Raw genomic sequence first — 20738 nt, forward strand, 5'->3', positions numbered from 1 at the left:
TAATAAGTCCGCGCAAAATGCGCCAGTAATGCAAATACTTTCTTCTACAATCGTAGAAATGATCAATAATTTTATTAATGACTCTTTTGATTATTTACGTTACATATAATTACGTTACATTAAATTCTATTATTGCATATCTATTATTAATAATAAATGTCGCGTAATTAATCATCGCTAATCATTCTCGTCTGGACTATGTAAAAATTTTTAGTAAATTTTATATTATACGTATATTTTGGACATTTTCGTGTAATAAATTATTCCATGTAATAAATTATTTTGTATTAAATTTTAAATTATATTTTACATTAACTTTTTTATTAAACCCTGTATTGAAAAAAATAAAAAATAAAAAAAATTTTTCCTCCTCGATATATCTCTACCTTAACGAAGGCATTTGCCAGGTGAGGAGGTTTGAGCACTCTAAGGCCTAGTTCCACAATCCAGTTAACCCGAGTTTAAGTGGCGAATGGACCAATCAGGACCCAGTTTAACGTATTAAACTCGGGTTAACTCGAGTTGTGAAACCGGCCCTAATGAACCTAAGAGCTATGCCGGCGATAACACACGCCGATATTTATATAGATTATTCTTATATTTAAGATTATCTTAAGTGCTTAAGATTCCATTCGGCTAATGAAATGGTCATATAATATTTTTAAACGTTAGTTAAGACGATCTTAAATATAAGAGTAAATTATGAATATCGGTCGTAGTTACTGGTAGGATCACCCATGCCGGATAGGTCGAAGGGAAAGAGTCAGACTAAGAGAGATACATATTTATAAATTACATAATTATAAAAATATAATACATAATTATAAAAATTATATATATTCTATTAATATTTTTAAATAAATTAGAAACAAAAGAAATAATAATTAAAAGAATGGGGATAAATAGTTAACAGTCGCGCCAAACAGCTCGGAAAGATAAATAAACTCGAGAATCCAGAGTGAAACCGCAAATAAAGAAGATCTCACCAAAGAAGTTTCTTACAATCAGTTTCCACTTTTTTTATTCTTCTTTTCATTCGCAATTCATGAGAATGTAAACAACTTAGAAAATAAAAACTGAAACTGAACTTTTATTTTTTTTATTTTATCAGTTTGAAAGTAATTTTAATGATTTAATAAGATTTTTGCGATTAAAATGACATCAAACACGACGTAAATCAGATAATTTTTATTTAGTCTGATACTAAAAATTTTGATTATATATTTAATTAAATTTTTAACCGATGTCTGATTTATGTATTAATCACAAAGTTCTCATTATTCTATTAAAATTACTTTCAAACGAATGAAATGTATTTTATTTTCTATGCTAAGATATACTTTGTGAAATACTATAAAGATAAATAAAGTCTCGTGTAAAAGACTTCGGAATCTTCGACATGAGAAACTTTTCGTTATAATAAGTTACGACTTTAAATATATAATAATATTTATAAAATAAAAATTTAAACTTTTATATTTTACTTGTTCTCTTTGTGAAAGGAATTAAAATAAGTTAATAAAATTTTTGCGTTTAGAATAACATGAAACATGATATAATTCGGATAATTTTTACTTATTGTTACATAAATAAAAAATTGTTCTAATTGAAAATTATTCTAATTAAAAATTATTCGAATAAAATGTCGGAATTAATATACAGTTTTAAAAATCACATTAATTCTAAAATTACATGGGAGAGAAAGGAGAGAATCACAACTCATTTATATAAAAAAATTTATTTTAATATTCAAAAGCGTCACAGTCACTCGTGTTATCGGCATTTCGCGCACGTAGCCCGGAACAGAACCAAAAGTTGTGCATTACATGTTACCCTCTGAGAACATTGATGGACGTTGGCTTTGTAGTCCACAGAGGGCGTATCGCTCGGGGATCACCTAACTTAAAAGCGAGCCATGCCATGACAGATGACAGCTGACAGCTGACAGCTGACAGATGACAGATGACAGATGACAGATGACAGATGACCCATGACAGATGACAGCATGACATCTCTCACAATCAGTCTTCTCTCTACTGTTTATATTGTAAAATGCCTGCCTTTAAAATACACATTTAGTTTATATCTATCTTTTATTCTGTTATCTACATGCGTTTTTTTTATGGCGTTCTTAGTTAATCAAATATAAAATTTATTTCGCACTGTCGCGTCCACAGAATCATCTAAAACGAGTTGTGATATCTTTTAGGCTTCTCTTTGCTAGTACCCCGACCTCATTTATATTTATATACAATTATAAATTAAAGTTAAAATGTTCTGCAGTTGCATAAAGATATTTTTCATTCAATTAAATTTTTTAGTTGATAAATAAATATATACTACTAAAGAAATATAATTTACAATAGATTTTTTATTTGTTTATATTATGTCTTACATACCAAGAAATACACGAAGCATGTAAAAAATGTGATCACTGCTATCGTAAAGATACATGCCATGATGATTCGTACATCGAATAAAATCAGGATGAATTGATGATACGTGTGCAAAATATAGACAGAAATAAATTATTAAAGTCACAGTATATAAACATCAAAATAAAGTATATATCACGTGTACATACTAATAAACTTAATTGCCTATTTACTAGAATCACAGTTACATTCATAATATGTGTAAGTTATTATACATCTCTTGTTATGGCTTTTTACTCGTCGAGCACATGTTGAAATAAATGAATCTAAATATAGATATCCATCTATAAACTAAATATAATATTCGAATCTATGACATGTAATATCATATAATATCTTGATGTTTTCGATAGCGTCGCTAACAATAATACTATTAATCTAATAATACATTTCGATAGAAACGAAGTAATCTTGGTTAAATCTCGATTAAAAATAACTTTACAAGCGCGTGATAATTTATATAACTGTATAGCTTAAAATTTAATACACTGTACATCACTGTTATATCGTGCAGAAATTAATTTGAACTTTTCAACTTGCTCTCGCAACTTTCTCTGTTATTTTTGCTTTGCTTCGAGAATGACATTGCGAGTGTTGAGCCAGTCCATGGTTATGATTATGATCGTGAAATGTTATTGAGAAGGGGATCTAAGTTTGAATGCTGCGCACACATGCCCGTGGCACCAAACCTCTTCGATCGCCTTTCATACATAGCAACCATTTATTATCCACCTCTAATATTACTTTCAATTTCTCCCCTTCTGCGAACGAGAGCTGACCAGTATCCGATGGTATCCTGTGAGTGAGAGTGCGAACTTCTCTGCAATCGAGACGCAGAATCATTCGGATATCGTACGGATATTATTCGGATATCGTATGGATCTAAAGAAAGAGAAAAAGAAAAACGAGCTAATACAAAACAAAAAAGATATGAAATATAACAAAGTTACATTACAGTCCAACTCATATAAACAAAGAATATTTGCAATATAAAACTGGATGCAAAAGATAGATTCTAAAGAATATTAAATATTCACATAAAGCATCAATACTTACTTATGTGAAGATTTTGGAGCTGGCGTTTTCGAAATAGCGGTAAAGGCTGGACGCGGTAAAGAGGTCGAAGCAGCTCGTCTGTGAGGCGATATTACATTCTTATCATTTGTTATTCCATGTGATTTGTAGGGTAACGAACTTGGACGTGCAGTTCGCGTGACACCTAAGATGTCCTGATCGACGCGACTGGTACGTCGCGTCGTATTTTTCGTTTTCGTGTCCATAGATCTCTTTGGTGTCGTTTTCGTTGTAGGAAGTGTAGTGGGTTTCTTTAACGAAGGGATTCCTGATATGGGTGACTTAAGTTTCGCAGGAACATTTGCCGCAATGTTAAACTGTTTTATTGGTGATGTAAGCAATCTAGGTATCTTTGACTTCCCTAGCACTCCAAAAGTTCGAACTGGCGATGAAGGAGTTGTTACTGCAGATTGAATCTTATTGCCTTCCTTGCCAATCATGAATTCCCATTTTTCCTGAAGTTTTCTGAATTTTGTTTCGTTAGAAACATCATCGTCACTTGGTTTAAAATCAGGATTTAATAGCTTCGATTGTTGTGATTGTTTGTTCGCTTTTCTGTTTAGAGAAGAATGTTCCAGGCTGTCTGTATAATCTTCAGAATCTTCGGAAGTAAATTTATCTAATGTGTAAAATGTTTTCGGACTTAAGGCGCTGAAATGCTTTTTTGGGTTCTGAAAGTCATCTTTATGCGCAACATATTTGTCATCTATGTTGTAAGCAATGCGAGACTTTGGCCGTGTTTTTTTCGGACTGAAAGCCATTCCGCAGAATTCCGGTTTCTCATCCTTGAAGTCTTTCGAAGTTAAATCGGCATTTCTAAAGCTCATGGCCTAAATAAAATTATATCATATGAGTGCATGCAATATCAAATAAAAAATCTTGGTGATAAGTTTTCTCAAATATACGTACATTCATGGTGTAACTATTCATGTTCCCAAAACTATTCTGCAATTGACGATATTGATAAAGAAGATCCAAATGGAATGGACAAAATGCAAGTGGATTTAAAATATATAACAATGAATCGACAATTTCTCGGACATTAGCATTCACTAAAGCCGCGACGAATAAACTGTTGTTAGTGTAATGTTTCCGTAGAATTGATTCACGTGTACATAGATATGCAAACCATGCATCTAGAGCTCTTAAACTGAAAAAAAAACAAATATAAATATTAATATAAAAATTTCTCATGTTTTAATCAAATTAAAAATAATACAATATATGTAAATGAGTTGCATGACGATTCATATTATGAATAAAATTATTTAAATACAGAAGTATGTAAAAAAAAAATTGTAAATTTTAACTTACTTCAACAAGCCAAATACAAATGCATGAAATTTTAACATTCCTTCTGTAATAATATCTTCACCATTAATTTTTTGTACCAATTCATTCAAGGTTTTCGTAAGAGGTCCTTGTTGAGAACTAGCTTCCACAATCTGCCAAACACTATTAGTAATTGGTCCAAATGTGGAGTTCAAATAGGGTTTTAAACCATCTGACATTATAGTGTATAAAGCTGGACACAAGGTACTCAAACAGATTTGTGCACACTCATTTCTTTCATTATAATTGGGACGACTGTGATTAGAGTCGGCATTCCAATATTTTAATAAAAGATCTACTGCTCTATTTACAGATGATACCATTTCTAGAAATAAAATAAGTTATATTTATGAAATTTAAAATATTTTTACTTAATTATATTGAATAAAATATAGGCCCATACTTCTCTTTTCCTCAAATTCTACCAATTTATTTTCAACAGCTTGATCCTGGTTTTGATCATTTACAATATTGAAGTTATTTCGCTGAAATATTAATAAAAAGTTTGTATATAATAATTATTAATAAAAAGTTTGTATATAATAACTATACAATTAGAAGAAAAAAAGCTGTTTGCGCTAATATTAGCTTAGTGTTTTACCTCTGCATCTAGATGCTTTTTTTTTTGGTTTACGGCAAAACTGACGGTTTTTCTCTGTGATTCTCCTACGTCGACATCTCTAACGAGTGGATCTTTATTCATTTTCAAAGCTAAAAATTTCCTTACATGCGATCTCACTTTAACTTCAGCATTGTCGATATCTCCCTCGCTTTGTGACGAAATTGCACTATGTTTTAGATATTCTTCTAATTGCTTGATATCATCATCGTTATGCTGAGAAATTTCCGATTCCATGTTCGTGTTATTTGTAATCTCATTTAATTTCTCTGCAATAATCATTATCAAATATTAAATAAATTTTAATTAAATATAAAGTTAAATATGTTTTTAAATAAATATAACAATATCTTATCAAAATTAAGAAAAAAAGCCGCGCGATTTTTCTAGCCTTACCTTTAAAACATCTCTCCGCTTCTGTCTCGTCGACATCCTTCTCGGAATCTATCGTTCTTCCGCAGTATAATAATTGTAAATCATTGTTCATATAGTATGGCTCTTGTAAAGACATCCTCTTGTTTACCTCTGTGGATAGTTCCTCCGATTGCTCGCCCACATCTCCCATCTCGAACATGCTATATCGTTTATTCGCAAGCATTTTATTTTTCCGTAAAATACTTCTAGGCAACGGCGGTCGTGGTGGTACTCTACCGTTATTAAAACCAGGTTCGCCTTCACCCTGCAATAACGATACTGATCGCTTCGGAAGAGATGGGCAAGTTTGTCTCGTTTGATTGAGCATATGCATCTTCTTGTCATTATTCACCAGACTAGTTTCTGAACTAATACTATCATATCGATATAAATACAATGGATTGACTGCGTTGTTCAATAACGGTGGCTGATTTGTCGAAGAATCGGTTAAAATCGTCGATGAACCTCTATATCCGGAAGATGGTTGCGTCGCGGTACTGCTCGTTGACGAAGTATTAGTCGGTACAATTTCGCTGATAGGTCCAATTTTGTGACGCATTGGAGGAGATAAACAGAACAAAGGTCGCTTAACTTCTTCGTTGATATTAATATACTTCGATACTTCTGGTACATCGTGCAAGATCTTTTTGTATTCATATGGCAAGAGAAATGTCAACGACTCCCAATCCTTTATATGTGCGAATCCACGTTGTCGCAACGCGTCAATATCGTTGGATGAAAATGGCTTACTCGAATGAATGGTACGTTTCCATTCCATGTTGTTTTTGTCGAATGTGTGTGGCTTCAATGCTAAATTATTGATTTCAATATCCTTAAGTTTAAGAAACGACAAATCAGGCAATGTGTAATTAGGATACACAATATAAACTGGTTTCTTATTTACTATTGTTTCTTGCAAAAACGGTTCATATTTATCCTTGACCGCGGTGAAAATTAAGGAGGTTTGAATTGCATTGTCTTCCATGTCCGCATTTGCTTGTATACCCGTTGTTCGAAATATCGGTTGCTTTTTGTCAATTAAAATGTTCTGTTGATGTTCAGAAGACTCATTAATTATATCAATACTTTGTTGACCACTTGTGCAGGCTGATTTAGATGTACTTTCCGAAAACTCTTCGATTGATGTGGATGACATCATTTCAATTTTATCATTTTTGCACCGCGATGCACATTTTAGAGTGTTCAAAATTTCTTTCTGGTTTTCCATATCGCGATTATTAGTGATATCGCGTCTGATCCAATTGATAGAAAAATCATTTTCGGATACGCGATGATCACAAACATTATCTTGCCGTTGTATCTGAGTATTCGTATTGGTCGCGCTGTCGTTACTATCATTGTTGTAGCTAGCGGAATCTGACTGATCTAAAGTAAAACTCATTCCTTCCACACTCATGCTTTTTTGCTTCATGAAGAGTCTGACAAGGCTTAAATTTTGTAGTTTTTTCGTACCAGCATTCTCCGCATTGTCGAAGCTTTCCGCATTTGTCGAACAATTTACAGATCCAGAATTATGCAGTCTTTGCATATGATTGTTTGATTCGGTGGAATCAACCTGCATTGAGGCAACACTTGTAATCATTTACAAAATTACATAAAATATAATTATTAAAAATAGATATCTGTACTTACGTGGAAATTAACGGGTATATTAGCATGCTGAAACTTTTGAATGCGAGAAAAATCCGGTAAGCTCCGACTTCGTTTACTCATTCCACCAAGTGTCAAATTAACAGCATTCTGTGAGATATCTGGTATCATGTTATTGTTACCAGAAGGATGTCGAGTTATTGCTTTATTCATGGAGGAATGTTTCAAATTACTCCATGTCGTGTATATCTTTGAGTCTGAGCATGCCATTGATAAGTCCAATATAGTTTTCATATCTTTCTGTTTATCATAGAATACATCTGATGATTCATACGTTTTATGTTTATCTAGAAATAATAATATAGGTTGACTAATTAAGAGAATAATTAAGAGAAAATAAAAAGATAAAAGTAAAAAGAAATTTCTTAATGAGTTAAATTATATTATAGAGAGATTTTCAAAATTAATTTATATCAGCCTTTATGCAGTACACATTACCATGACTTTCAAAATCTTGGGATCCATCCGAATACATAGTAATGCTACCCTCAAAAGCGATAGTATAATTATTTTTATTATTTGTTTGACAAGTGAGCAACATGTCTTCGCAGTCCAGTGAATCCACGCTATAACTACCACCTGACGGTAGCATTGATGTTTCCTTTACTGGGGAAAATAGCAACGACGACTTGCATATGGATATTGTATCAGTGGTAGAACACGCGGAATCTTCTCCCTTTTGAATATAATAGTATATGATTTCAGTACATATTAATTAAATATTAATTATAAATGAAATTAAATATATTCTTTTTATAGGTCTTGTAAAAATTATTAATAAATTACTTTAATTAATATTATATTTGTTAGTTAGTTTTCTAACATTAGAAATTAATAAAATTTTATTTGATTCAAATTTATTAATTTTAATATTATGTTTATATCCATATAAGAAAAAGTAAGCAATCTGAACATTAGATTATATTAAATATTATTTTAAATGTTATGTTAAATTGTTTATGCAGAGTATCTACTCAAATTTTGTAAAGAAATACCCTAAAAATTTCTCAATCTTCCAGATATTTTTGTTCAAAATTCTAGGTAAAGACAAAAATAAGATTTTAAAGATTTCTTAGTGTGACTTTCTAATATAAGTTTTTTTATTATATGCATTTCCTAATGCTTTTCACTCATACAAAAGAAAAAGAGTCACTTAAATTTTAAGTGCCAGATTTAAAATGAATAGATTTCATAAAATATTTTTTACTCATATAACATTTTCATTTCTTATCACTAAAATCACAATGTATTGCATATTGAATATTTTGTCAAAATATTGATGTAAACAAAAATAGATATACATTTATAATATATTTCAAATATATAATTCAACAACTGTGTTTATCGGTAGAATTCTCGATTGTTTAATATAAGAGCAAAATTATCAGAGAAATTTTTTAAAAATTCCATTAAAATCTTACGAGACTTCTTCAATTTTTTCAGAATTTTTCACAAAAGAAATTCTTGAAAATTCAGATTTGTCTTTTTCCACAAAAGAAATTCTTGAAAATTTCAGGTTTTCCATATTTTTCCAAAGAGTAGACACTATGTTAAATTAAAAATTATCAACATGGAAAAAGTTTTTTACATTGACTGGATTTCTATTTTTGATAGCCATTATCATACCTGGCTACTAGTATGTGGACTGATGGAAGAACCAACGTCAAGCTTTTCCATGACAGATCCAGATATACTGGCATATTGTTCCCTTTGATAGTTAAACTGTAGTGATAATGAAACACATTCCATATTTAAAATATTATAAAAAAAATGTATAAATAAAACAAGACACAAATTACACAAAACTATATTCTTATTCTTATCATATAATGTAAAAATTTGCATAAACTGTCATAAATTTATAATGCAGGAATGAGATAATTAACTTTACAATTTGCATAATACACATTCCTACATCTCACATCAATATCAGCTTATGCTTATTGTTATCTTAAGTGGTAAGTTTGTAATAATTATAATTATTTAAATTTATTCTATATTAAATTGTTACTTCAGAATGTTGAGCTGGTTCTGTACACATGACAGGTAGAGCCGTAAGCAAAGTATGTATGTCCGCTGTTCGAAAACTCTCCATATCAATTTCTGCCAGATTAGCATCCAAATTACGAGCAAGATCATCGTAATAACCTAGATCCTTAGAGGAGTAAGACACAGAAAGTGATGAAATAACACTAGGATGGATATGTAGTCCTCCATCTCTATATCTAGAAATTATACATACATATAAATATATTTTAAGCATATAATGATAACAAGATGGATATAAGAATCTTAAATTAATTACCCATAATCGATAAACCATTGATATTCAACATTATCCTGAACAAATTCCGAGCCAACCAAATCCTGTTGGATGGAATCAGTTGCTGGATTAGAGTTACAATCAGATCCTGGAGTTTGTGGCTCTTCCATTATTGCTATGCCTTCTTGTGCAACTGAAAAAAATAAGAAAAATATGAAAAACTTGTATTTATATAAACACGCACATATGAATAAGTATTAAAATATATCATTTTCATATTTGTATAATAAAATATCATAGGGTAATTAATATGTATAAAAGTCATCATTTCCTATATAAAATGCTTGATTAAATCGTCAAAATTATGATTTTAAAAATATAAAATGACGAAAGTATTCGTCAAATGTGCAAGAAAAGTCATTTGAGAACTTACAGTGAATTGTTTATATTTTGCAGTTTTCATCAACAACGTAATAATGCGACGAAAACTTGCCAAGAAACCCACATCGTAATAAAATAAATCTCGACAGCTCGTTTCGTGTCACAAAAGTAGTAGAAAAATATGAAAAATCGCACATCACAATTTCATAATACTCACGAAATGCTAGTTTTCTTTCTCTTTTCTCTGAGTCAGATCAGAAATCTGACTCGTAGAATAGAATAGTATTGAATTGACCAATCAGGCTAAAGAAATCTTTGCTCCTTTTGTCCTGATTGGTCAATTAATTAAACATTATTTTACTCCAAGGGATATCTCCGAACGCATTCTTTTTTATTAATTTCGAAAAAATAAATCAATTATTGTAAGTAGTTGTCTGACAAACTTTATCGAATAATATATTGAATAGTTACTGTAGCAAAAATTTCCAAAATCTTATAAATTTTCTAACCAATTGATACATTTGACAACTCGTCATATGACAAATATGTAATGACATTTTAAGGTGGTATTCATAGTTTGTTCTTATTTCAAAATCGTCTTAAGTAATCTTAAGATACTGATCTGTGATTGGTTTATAACATCTTAAGATAATATTTAAAACGATTTTAAATATAAGAACGATCTTTGAATATCGGCTTAAAAAGCCAATATTACATGTAATATCGATCTAATTGTAAGACCAGGAGGATAGACTTTTGCATGGGCACTTTGCATTAAGTATAAGAAAATTGATTGGTTCAGTTTTTTTTTCTTGTGCATATGCTTATGAACTAATCAATTTCCTCATGTTTATGATTATGCGCTTATGCAAAAATCTGTGCCAAAGAAAACAGACAAATATAAAAGCATAGTTCTATATATTCGAATGTCATACGAGCTTACGTAGTAGTAAGTATCCCAGATACTTAATTTACTAAAGAGCACTGACTCATACATTAATAAATATATGGCACATGCAGATACACAAATTGTATCTGACATATCATATTTATTATTACTAACGTAAGTTTAAAAAAAATATATATGTAATTTTTTTTTTATAATGTGAATGTAATTAGTGAATATTATCAAATAATTGATCTTGTCTAAAACTGTTGAGAGAATTCTCAGATTTGATTCAACTCACATTTTACAAAAAAAAATACACTTAAAGAGTATATTTTGAATTATTATTTAAAATTATTATTAAAATATATTAATTATTAAATATATATTATTAAAAATATTATTAAAATATTATTTAAAAATCATGCATGCGAAGCTCAACATGTCTGAAAAATCGAAAATGAGTAAAGCATAGTTTTGGATTGTAATTCTTGATTCAAGTTTTTCTTGTTTATTTCATGCAGAACTGCAAAAGATTAAAATATTAAAAAAATTAGTATTAAAATATTACATTACTAAATTAATCTATAAAAATAGACTCTCTTTTTCTTTATATTAGCTTATAAGTTATAAGAACTAGTTAAGTTTTGCATGCATGCTGTTCATTTAGGAAATATATGTATAATTCTATAAAATTTGTCAAGTTTAGAGAATGATAAAAAACATTTCATTTGTGCATATAAATATTTTACATTTTCTTTTAGTTCAAAATTATTCCACTAATGTATGTATATTAATGTAAAATCTAAATTTTTATTAAATTAAAAAATACATAGATTATTCCGTTCACATAAAAAGAAAATATAATTTACAATCACAATAGAATTATTTAATTTTAAAATTATATTACACAGATGCATACATGCACAAATAAAATATTTACGCTTGCTAAACTGAATAAATTTAATTATATAATTATAGCATTTGCGAGCAACAAATATTATATTAATTCGATTATATAATTATAGCATTTGCGTGCACTCCATGGATCAGCATCCTATGACATTCTTACGTTTTCGCGAGATACATTTATCTTCGCAGGATTGCCAACAGTGCTTATGCCTGGGTATAGAACTCCTGTGTTGCTTGCATCGTTTACACTGCCTGTTGCAAGTAGGAGGCAATGGCCACGTCAGCGGCGGTGAGCACATTCGGCCCACAGAAAACTCTGCTATTTTCATGATGATGCACAATAACAGCACTAACATTATTCGTTGACAAAATACGTCAGAATTCGCACAGCTGAATGCCGTTATATTATAATAGCATTTCCGTCCATGTGTACATCGAATCACTGAAGTAATATATATTACATGTGACGATAGAGTTTATGATAACGTCGATAACGATGATTTGTTATCGCAATTTCGGAGCACAATGATGCATCATGTAACTTTTACACTTCTTTAACGTGTTGCGATGTTACTGTAATGTTTGACGTAAAATACGTATTTTTTTTTATTTACGTGATTCTAGATTTTATTATTGTTTATTATGTGTACTCTTTTTGCGATATTTCAAAAAAAGTAATTTGAACAATCATTTATCGAAAAGAATAATCAACAAATTTGATCTGATAAACAAAGTACGTAATAAAATTTAAAGAATAAATCTATTTAAATTTAAAGAATAAATCTATATAAATTTAAAGAATAATCTAATTATATGGAATATGATTGTAAATCAATGAAATGTAATTTTAAAATTATTAACTATAAATATTAGCAACAGAACTAGTGTAGTGTAGCTTAATTTTTTATAAATTTACGCTGTATCATTTTTCCGTAATTAAACATATGCATATTTATTATTGATAAACATTGCCAAAAGCATTGAGGAAATATCAAAAACAATTATTTTTACGAGAAAAAAATGTTTCTGTGCACTACTGTAGGTATGTAGATATTTATTTTATACTCTACTGTAGGTATGCAGATATTTATTTTTATATTATTGGTAAAATAAAATAATAATTTGGGACAAGATGAAACATTTATATTTGTTATTCTTGAAACATAAAATCGGCATATTTTCAATAATGAAATAATAATTGAACAAATTAAAAAAATCGTTGAACAAATTAAAATTATTAAGATATTTCGTGCAATTATATCTGATAGAAGCTAAAACTGCTGAAAACATCAGTATTCTTCAATTACTTTTAGGCTCATATTAAACCCATTTAATCCATTTAAGTTTTAGTCACGAAAATTTACTCGGTTCATTATTTTTATAGTCATCTCAGTAATTTTATTTATATATATGAAAAAACCAGATTATACTTCAAATAATAATCTCTAAACTAACTATGAAGTACAAAAGACTGCAATTTTAGGAACATTTGAAAAGTTCTTTAAATATTTTTTTATATATTTTATATTGTTCAAGAAACAAAAGATTTTTTCAGATTAAAATTAAATAGTTCTCATGACTAATCGAAAGAGATTATCATGTATAAAACCGCACAATATAAAACACACAACACATACCAATCGTTATAAAACGTTATTCACGCACATACGTTCACAGTTTTTGCACAGTTATTTAAAAAAGAACCTAATTTTTAGAACTATTTATCCGATTAATCAAAGCACGAAAAACTTGGAAAATTCATGTTAAACACATTAGATACTCCTCGCGACTGCATAAAGCACAGAGAGCAATCGGTAATTTTTCACCGATTAAACCGATGCAATTCAATAGTTGTCGATTTTTCATCGCCGGTTTTTCATCAAACACGCTTGAGAGTCATGTCTTTTAAAAAAAATCCCACGTGCAATCGGGCAAAATTATTTTTCTCCGATGAAAATTTTGAATCAGACTGCTCTCTTACACGATCTGCATCTTACTGGAGGATGCTTGCACACGGCACCACACGACGCGAAGTTTGATCTCTATTAATAAATGTTCGTACTGCCTCGTATAGAGCAGAGAAAAGAGAGAGAAAGAGAGAGAGAAATAATAGAAAAAGACAGAAAAAGAATGCAGAGAGAGAACATCATACACACAAGAGAACGATCCTGCCTGATGCTTCGATTTCATGCACGCGTAAATGTTTGCGTGAATCAAATCCGCAGCAGATTACAAATGCTTTGATGACGCTTGATAACATCTGCTCCGTGTCAAAAAATGCTGGTCAATACATCAATTCATTGAAAGTGCATAAAAATCGGAAACAGAACGCGGATTCCAGAACTTTTTATTTCAGTGAAGAAAGATCGACATAGCATTTTCATGCGAGGTCATTTTTTGACATATAAGAAAGAACTTTACACCAAGAATGTAAAAAGTATTTTCATTAAAAAAACTGAGATGAAAAATATATGAATATATGAATAATAATTGTAAATAAAATAATTTTTAATAATGCGAGCTTCGATTTTTTCGAAGGAATCTTAAGCTTACTTCTTGCACGCAATATTATACATTTAAATTCTTATATAGTTTATTGCAATGAAATTATGTGATTCGAAAAGATGCAAGAAAATGTAAGAAAAGATATAAGAAAATTTCTTTTTTATGAAATATTTTTTAAATTAAATATGCAATTCTAGGAAATTTTTAACTTTTATTATTATGTCATTATAACTTCTTTATCAAATTTATAACGAATTTTTTTGTCATACAAACGGTTGGTTCTTTCTCTATTCCAATGTATAATTCCTAATTATCGCGTTCAATTGGTTTGTACTATTATGTAGTGTTTTATGTCGTGTCCAATGAACAAGAATTGCCTTGGTCTAATGCTAATTTTATATTCGAAGGAATAAAATGAATGAGATCAAACTTTAGTACACTGAAATTTTGTGACAATTCGTTTAACAGTACCAGATAATAATTATGAGATCCGAAATAATAGGCCGAAAAATATTTATTATTGTAAATAATTTATTAGAAATAATAGCAATGAAATGAAGAATACGTTTTTATATAAGCCGAATAAAAAGAAAGTTAAAAGTTAAAAATTATATTAATATCGTAAATGAATAATCAATAAATAAAGTATATAACTCAGGTAACAAATACATGTCACTCTGACATCAAAATTTGATCATTTTAGATAAAAAATAACGCGATATAATGATGTAAAAATGACGGACTAATTGATAATATTTCAAGATATTAAAAAAATGTGATTTCATGACCATTTTTTATCTATTAGTGACGTTTCAATGACGCCCCAGGTAGCAAGATGACGTCAGATGATGTATTAATAATGTTTTAATGACGTCTCTAATGTCAATACATCATTAAAATGTCTTTAGACGTCATCTGCTATCTCGATCATGAATTTTTTTCTCTAGCGTGAACTCGTGAAAAATTTCATTATCGAATATTGGAAAATTTAATGAAACTTTTCACAAGTTTACGCTAGAGCAAAAGATAAAGCTCTGAGATAATTGCGAGAGAACATCAAAATTATACAGAAAATTATTTATTTGAAAAACAAGAGTTATTATAAATACATACATTTTATGTTTTAGATTTACTCAGTTATCAATCTTCAAAAATAAAGATAAATACATATATAATAAATATGTAAGTGTTATTTTATTAAATATTTTATATTTTTATTAAATTAAATTATATATAATATTGAATTATATATTTTTTTCTCAAAAACAACTATATGTTTTCTGATCAATTGATCCTCATTATTTTGTGTATAAAATTATTGAGAAAAATCATCGAAAAATGAATATTTTGTGGAATATTTTATGGAAGTTTTCATATAAAATTAAGAAATTATTTCAAGTCTCATAATGAAAGAATTCGAAAGTACTTAATGAAAAGATGCTTTATTATTTAGAAGCTCTTGAGGTAAGCTGCAAAATAGCCACAAAAACCCATATATAAATATAATATGGGTGTCTCCATTTAAAAACTCCAGGATGACCTTCATATAATCTCAACGATTCATCCAAGATCTAATTAATATTCTTATTTTCTTTTCCTCTCAGAACCAAACAAATTTATTTAAAATGTTTTCTTCTAAAACTTACGGGTTTTGAGATATTTGAACGGATAAATTAAAATGAACTGTACATCTCTCCAACATATGGTTGGAGAGATGTACATTATATCATATATAATTAACATAATATAATTTTCATATTGCAAACTTATCATTCTTGAACTTCGAGATACCTTGCAATACACGCAAACACACACATACACACACACACACATACATAGTTTTTTTCTAGTTATGCAAGGAAACCAATAAAGAAAATTTTTCACTTACCAATTTTATTTTCGTTACCATAAACGGTATCCGTGGCGATATTTAAAACACCTAAAAATAAAATATTTATCATATAAAATATTTGTCACAAGTAACATTAAATTTCTGTATTAAAACTATTTATTATTTAGATAATTTCACCTACATATATCCAAATTATTTATATTTTTCTTCGATATATAATAAAATTATTAAAAAAGAGAAAAATCAGTAGTTAAAAATTAAAATAAATAATGTATTAAATATTATGAAAAAAAGAGTAAATATATACGGATTGATAAGATTAAAATTGATTGAGTTTTGGCGACAATAATTTTCAGATAACATGATTCAATGATCAGTATGAAATATTTTACATCTCACAAAGTTTTCATAACTACACCTAATACATTAATTATAAATAAATTAGATGTAATTCTATAAGTTAAAATAATTATAGAAATATGGAACATTGTGATTAAAAGTTCAAAATAATGTATCTTTCTCATTTTGATCTTTAATATTATTCGATCACATAAAAATATAGCTCGTGTTAATATTGACTTTCGTCAAGTATAAAAATTTATTGTGTACAGACACACACACACTCAATTTTTGATATAAATAAAATGTATGGAAGTAAGTATGTACTTATGTATGTACATGTGCGTGCGTTTATCTTTACATCAATTGATTCCGCTCAGCATTTGTGTATAAAAGTATTGAAGTTACGATAATCTAAAAATATCCCTATCTTTTTTCCTCTTTCAAATCCTACAACTTTTGTTCGAAATATTCTTCTTTGAAAATGCATTTCTATCTTTTTTTTAAATATAGAATATCTTGTAAATTAATGAAATATCTCATAAAAAATATTCACATTTTTCAATTATTCTGTCTTAATACTTTTACACAAAATAATGAGAAAAATCAATTGATGTAAAGAAAATATTACATAAATGTTCTTAAGAGGAAATACGAATTTTTGCAACGAACAGCTACATATTTTTTCTTAAGAATAATTATATGTTTTCTTTATACCAATTGATTCTTTTTATTATTTTGTGCATAAAATTATTGATAACCGTAGAATAACCGAAAAATATGAATATTTTATGAAATAGTTTCATAATTTATGTAAAATTATTAACTTCAAATGTAAAATACTTCGTAAGTTATATTCAATTTTTGACTATTTTACTTTTATAACTTTTACGCAGAACATAGTGTTAATAGTATATACTTTAATTTATTAAATATATACTTTTAAATATATATTTTTAGGGAAAAATTTCATTGGCTGTTCCGTATTCGATTGTCATTAACGTAATAGCACACTTTGTTTTTTCTCATATCATGAACTAATGTATTGATCATTTTCATTATCTGTAAACTAAGCGTGAAAACTGAATGTGATTTCATTTATTAATCATTAATACACCGTTAAAAAATATATTCAATTCGATATTTCAAAATGTGTGCATGCATTTATTGTATATCGCAATTAATGTTGAGTTTTAGATTTGGTTAGGAATTAAGGTTTGATCTAAATTTTGCATAGTCAAAATGTTCGAGATTAATCAGCATTACGAATGTATAATGTGCAATCATCTGTCATCATGTAATCAAATGAAAAAATGAATAATAGAGAATTCGAATTTGGAAATTACGCTACAAGACTAAAATTTTGAAAACAAACACACATTTTACCATTTCTTTAAATTGATCTAGCTTATTATACACTCAAAAAAAATATTTTGCAAGTAGATTTCTAGATGTCACGACAAAAATTTGTCAATTTTTTGTATCTGCTAGAATATTATGTCTAACATGTAAAATTATAGCAGCAAATTCTAGTAATACTTTTAAACAAATTTAAGCTAGATTGCCACACATTAATCATTGCATTGAATAAATATGATTTTCTCTATAGAATGATGTAAGAAATAACCAGAACGATGTAAGAAACACTTTGTTTACATATTGTCAAACTTTGTAACAAATACAAATAGCCGTAACATGTGTAAATAGGCGTTAGAAAGATTTTTTCAAATTCCACCATCAGTTTTAAATTCTATCTCTGTTATTTTTAGATTAATTAAGTACAAAACATATGCGATATCATAGTATTTGCTAGTCATTTATGTATCTCAATTAATCTTCCGCACCTAAAAATTGCTATAATTGCAAGACTATTTTTTTTGAGTATATGAAAAAACGCAATTTCAGGGGAAAAGATGTTCTGTGAAGTAAAAGAAATTTTTAATAAATCTAAGAATACTTTATTCTTGTTCACAGAAATTTCGAATGTGTGTGTATCCGCAACATAATTTGATAAAATTATCGTCTAAAAAATTTAAAGCACATTAAATATACAGATAATACAAAAAGGCAAAATATAATTTAGAAGCAAAATTTACAATTATTAAAAATTAAATATTATATTAAGTTAAAACTTGCGCACAAATAAATTTTCTATGTAAATTTAGAATCACCTTTTCTGCTAAAAGAATTGACATATGTAGTTTATTATTTTTATATATTTTTGTTTTATATATTTTTGAACACAATTTGTTAAATCGAATAATATTATGGAATTGAATTGTTGCAAATATTTTCATACGCAATATATTACAACATATTTCGTTGCATTTCTTGATTGCAGTATTTCGCAGTTTCTCAAAAGTACAACGAACTACTGGAGAACGAACGATTCTAAAGGGTATCTCTTCATCGATTTTATGGGACTTTCGAGGTCAATGATATATCACACTTGTTAATGATTCGATGACGAAGAGAGGGTGTTACTTTTTTTACGCGAATACACGTATCCAGCGACTATTGCAATCTCGCACAAAAGACAAAAAAAAGAACGCAGAAATAATCAGAGATAGCTTGCGTCGCATTGTGACCAGTCAATATTAGAAGCTACTAATATACTCACGTTCATGACGAAGAGCCAGCTGATAGCCATACTAACACTCGCACCCCCGCGTATATTAGTTAAGACATCGCGATCAATTTTTAACAGCACATCTTAATGAACAATTGTCTCCGCGTTATTGACCGATTATGGAGTCTTATGCGATGTAACACTTTTGTAAACGTATATTCTGAATCACTGGAATCGAGCAAAACCCCTCCCTAATCGCAACAGCCCTCGTGCAACTGCGAGCGCGCATGTCCTTCGAGAGCAGACCGTATAACGAGTTGTTAACGAGAAAAGGGGATGTTGTCTCTTTTCACTCAAGACTCCTTCTGCGAACGCGAAAACAATTGTCGAATTAAAAAATTGGATTTACTTTCAATATTTAATGCATTTATGTCATATATGGCAATACTTATGTAATTAAAATACTAAATTATTTCTTTCGAATGTTATATTATTAGAAATGTTATTTTTAATAAAATACGGTTTTTGTGTGAAAAAATAAGTCTCTTTTAAGCGTCTTTTAAAATTTTTTTTTTTAAATAATGAAAATTTTTATGTTTTGATTATTGCAAATTAATTTCTTTCATTATTTTTGATTATTTATATAATAGATTTTAACTAACTGCTACTATTTAAAATGTAGATCATATTCTAATTGATTACATAGTTATGTTATTATTATTTTTAATTAGGCAAATTCTTCAAAAGCAAATCAAAATTAAATTTGAGTGAATTATACGTCTTTATTATAAATACAACAGTTTCTAATTTTTAAAACTGTTTATTATATTAAAATTTCATTTTTTATATAATAAAATTTTAATATAATATAATAAAAAAACTAGTTTTTACATTTTTAATTTATTTTTTTCGAATTTTTGGATTAATGAGATTTTTTGCGATTAAAATGATATTAAAGGACACAATTCGAGTAATTTTCAATTGGATGTATAATAAAGATTTTTATTATACATCTAACTGAAAATTATCCGCGAATTATATTCAATATAATATATGTCATATTCAATCTAATTCGTAAAAATCTCATTAATCCATTGAAATTATTTTCGAAAAAAGATAAATTAAAAATATAAGAATTTTAATTTCTTTGTTAGATTAACAAAAAACATTAAAAACAAAAATATATTTAAAAGAATTAAATATATTTCAAAAGAATTTTTACTTAAGCAAAGAGTATTTTATTAATAAAAATTCATTAAAATGGAAATATTTAATTTCTCAATATTATTAGGATATTAATGATTAATTTATAGGATATCAATAAGTTTGACCAGATAATTCTTGCTTGCTATTTTTCAAAATTAGAATAATTATTAGAAAGTTGCTAGAATTGTTACTCACTACTTATAAAAATACTTGCTTATCAAAATAGCTATATCTTAAAAAAAATAAAGGATTGATTTAATGTAACTATAAATAGATACAA

At 28.2% G+C, this 20738-nt stretch overlaps 1 protein-coding gene across 6 annotated transcripts; it reads right to left on the reverse strand.

Annotated features, from left to right (window-relative positions):
* Window positions 1-2351: 2351 nt before the first annotated feature.
* LOC145963826 (uncharacterized) lies at window positions 2352-19572 on the reverse strand. Of its 6 annotated transcripts, none has more exons than XM_083086084.1 (14): window positions 19304-19572; window positions 16381-16431; window positions 9851-10001; window positions 9557-9770; window positions 9172-9267; window positions 7984-8221; window positions 7528-7832; window positions 5857-7450; window positions 5443-5729; window positions 5245-5326; window positions 4824-5166; window positions 4419-4659; window positions 3492-4339; window positions 2352-3255 (listed from the first exon to the last, which is right to left on the reverse strand). In XM_083086084.1, exons 3-14 carry the CDS (start codon window positions 9976-9978, stop codon window positions 3084-3086), a joined length of 4548 nt encoding a protein of 1515 aa, XP_082942210.1. In that variant the 5' UTR covers window positions 9979-10001; window positions 16381-16431; window positions 19304-19572; the 3' UTR covers window positions 2352-3083. The 6 variants fall into 6 exon arrangements, with proteins under 6 accessions (XP_082942210.1, XP_082942207.1, XP_082942204.1 ...); XM_083086081.1 differs by lacking the exons at window positions 16381-16431; window positions 19304-19572 and adding exons at window positions 12148-12429; window positions 13625-13994; XM_083086078.1 differs by lacking the exons at window positions 16381-16431; window positions 19304-19572 and adding exons at window positions 12148-12560; window positions 13625-13994.
* Window positions 19573-20738: the final 1166 nt, after the last annotated feature.

The sequence above is a fragment of the Camponotus vicinus genome, unplaced genomic scaffold (genome assembly GCF_025532165.1).
Source record: "Camponotus vicinus isolate PSW18456_S1 unplaced genomic scaffold, iyCamVici1.0 SCAF_13, whole genome shotgun sequence".
Taxonomy (NCBI): Eukaryota; Metazoa; Arthropoda; class Insecta; order Hymenoptera; family Formicidae; genus Camponotus; species Camponotus vicinus.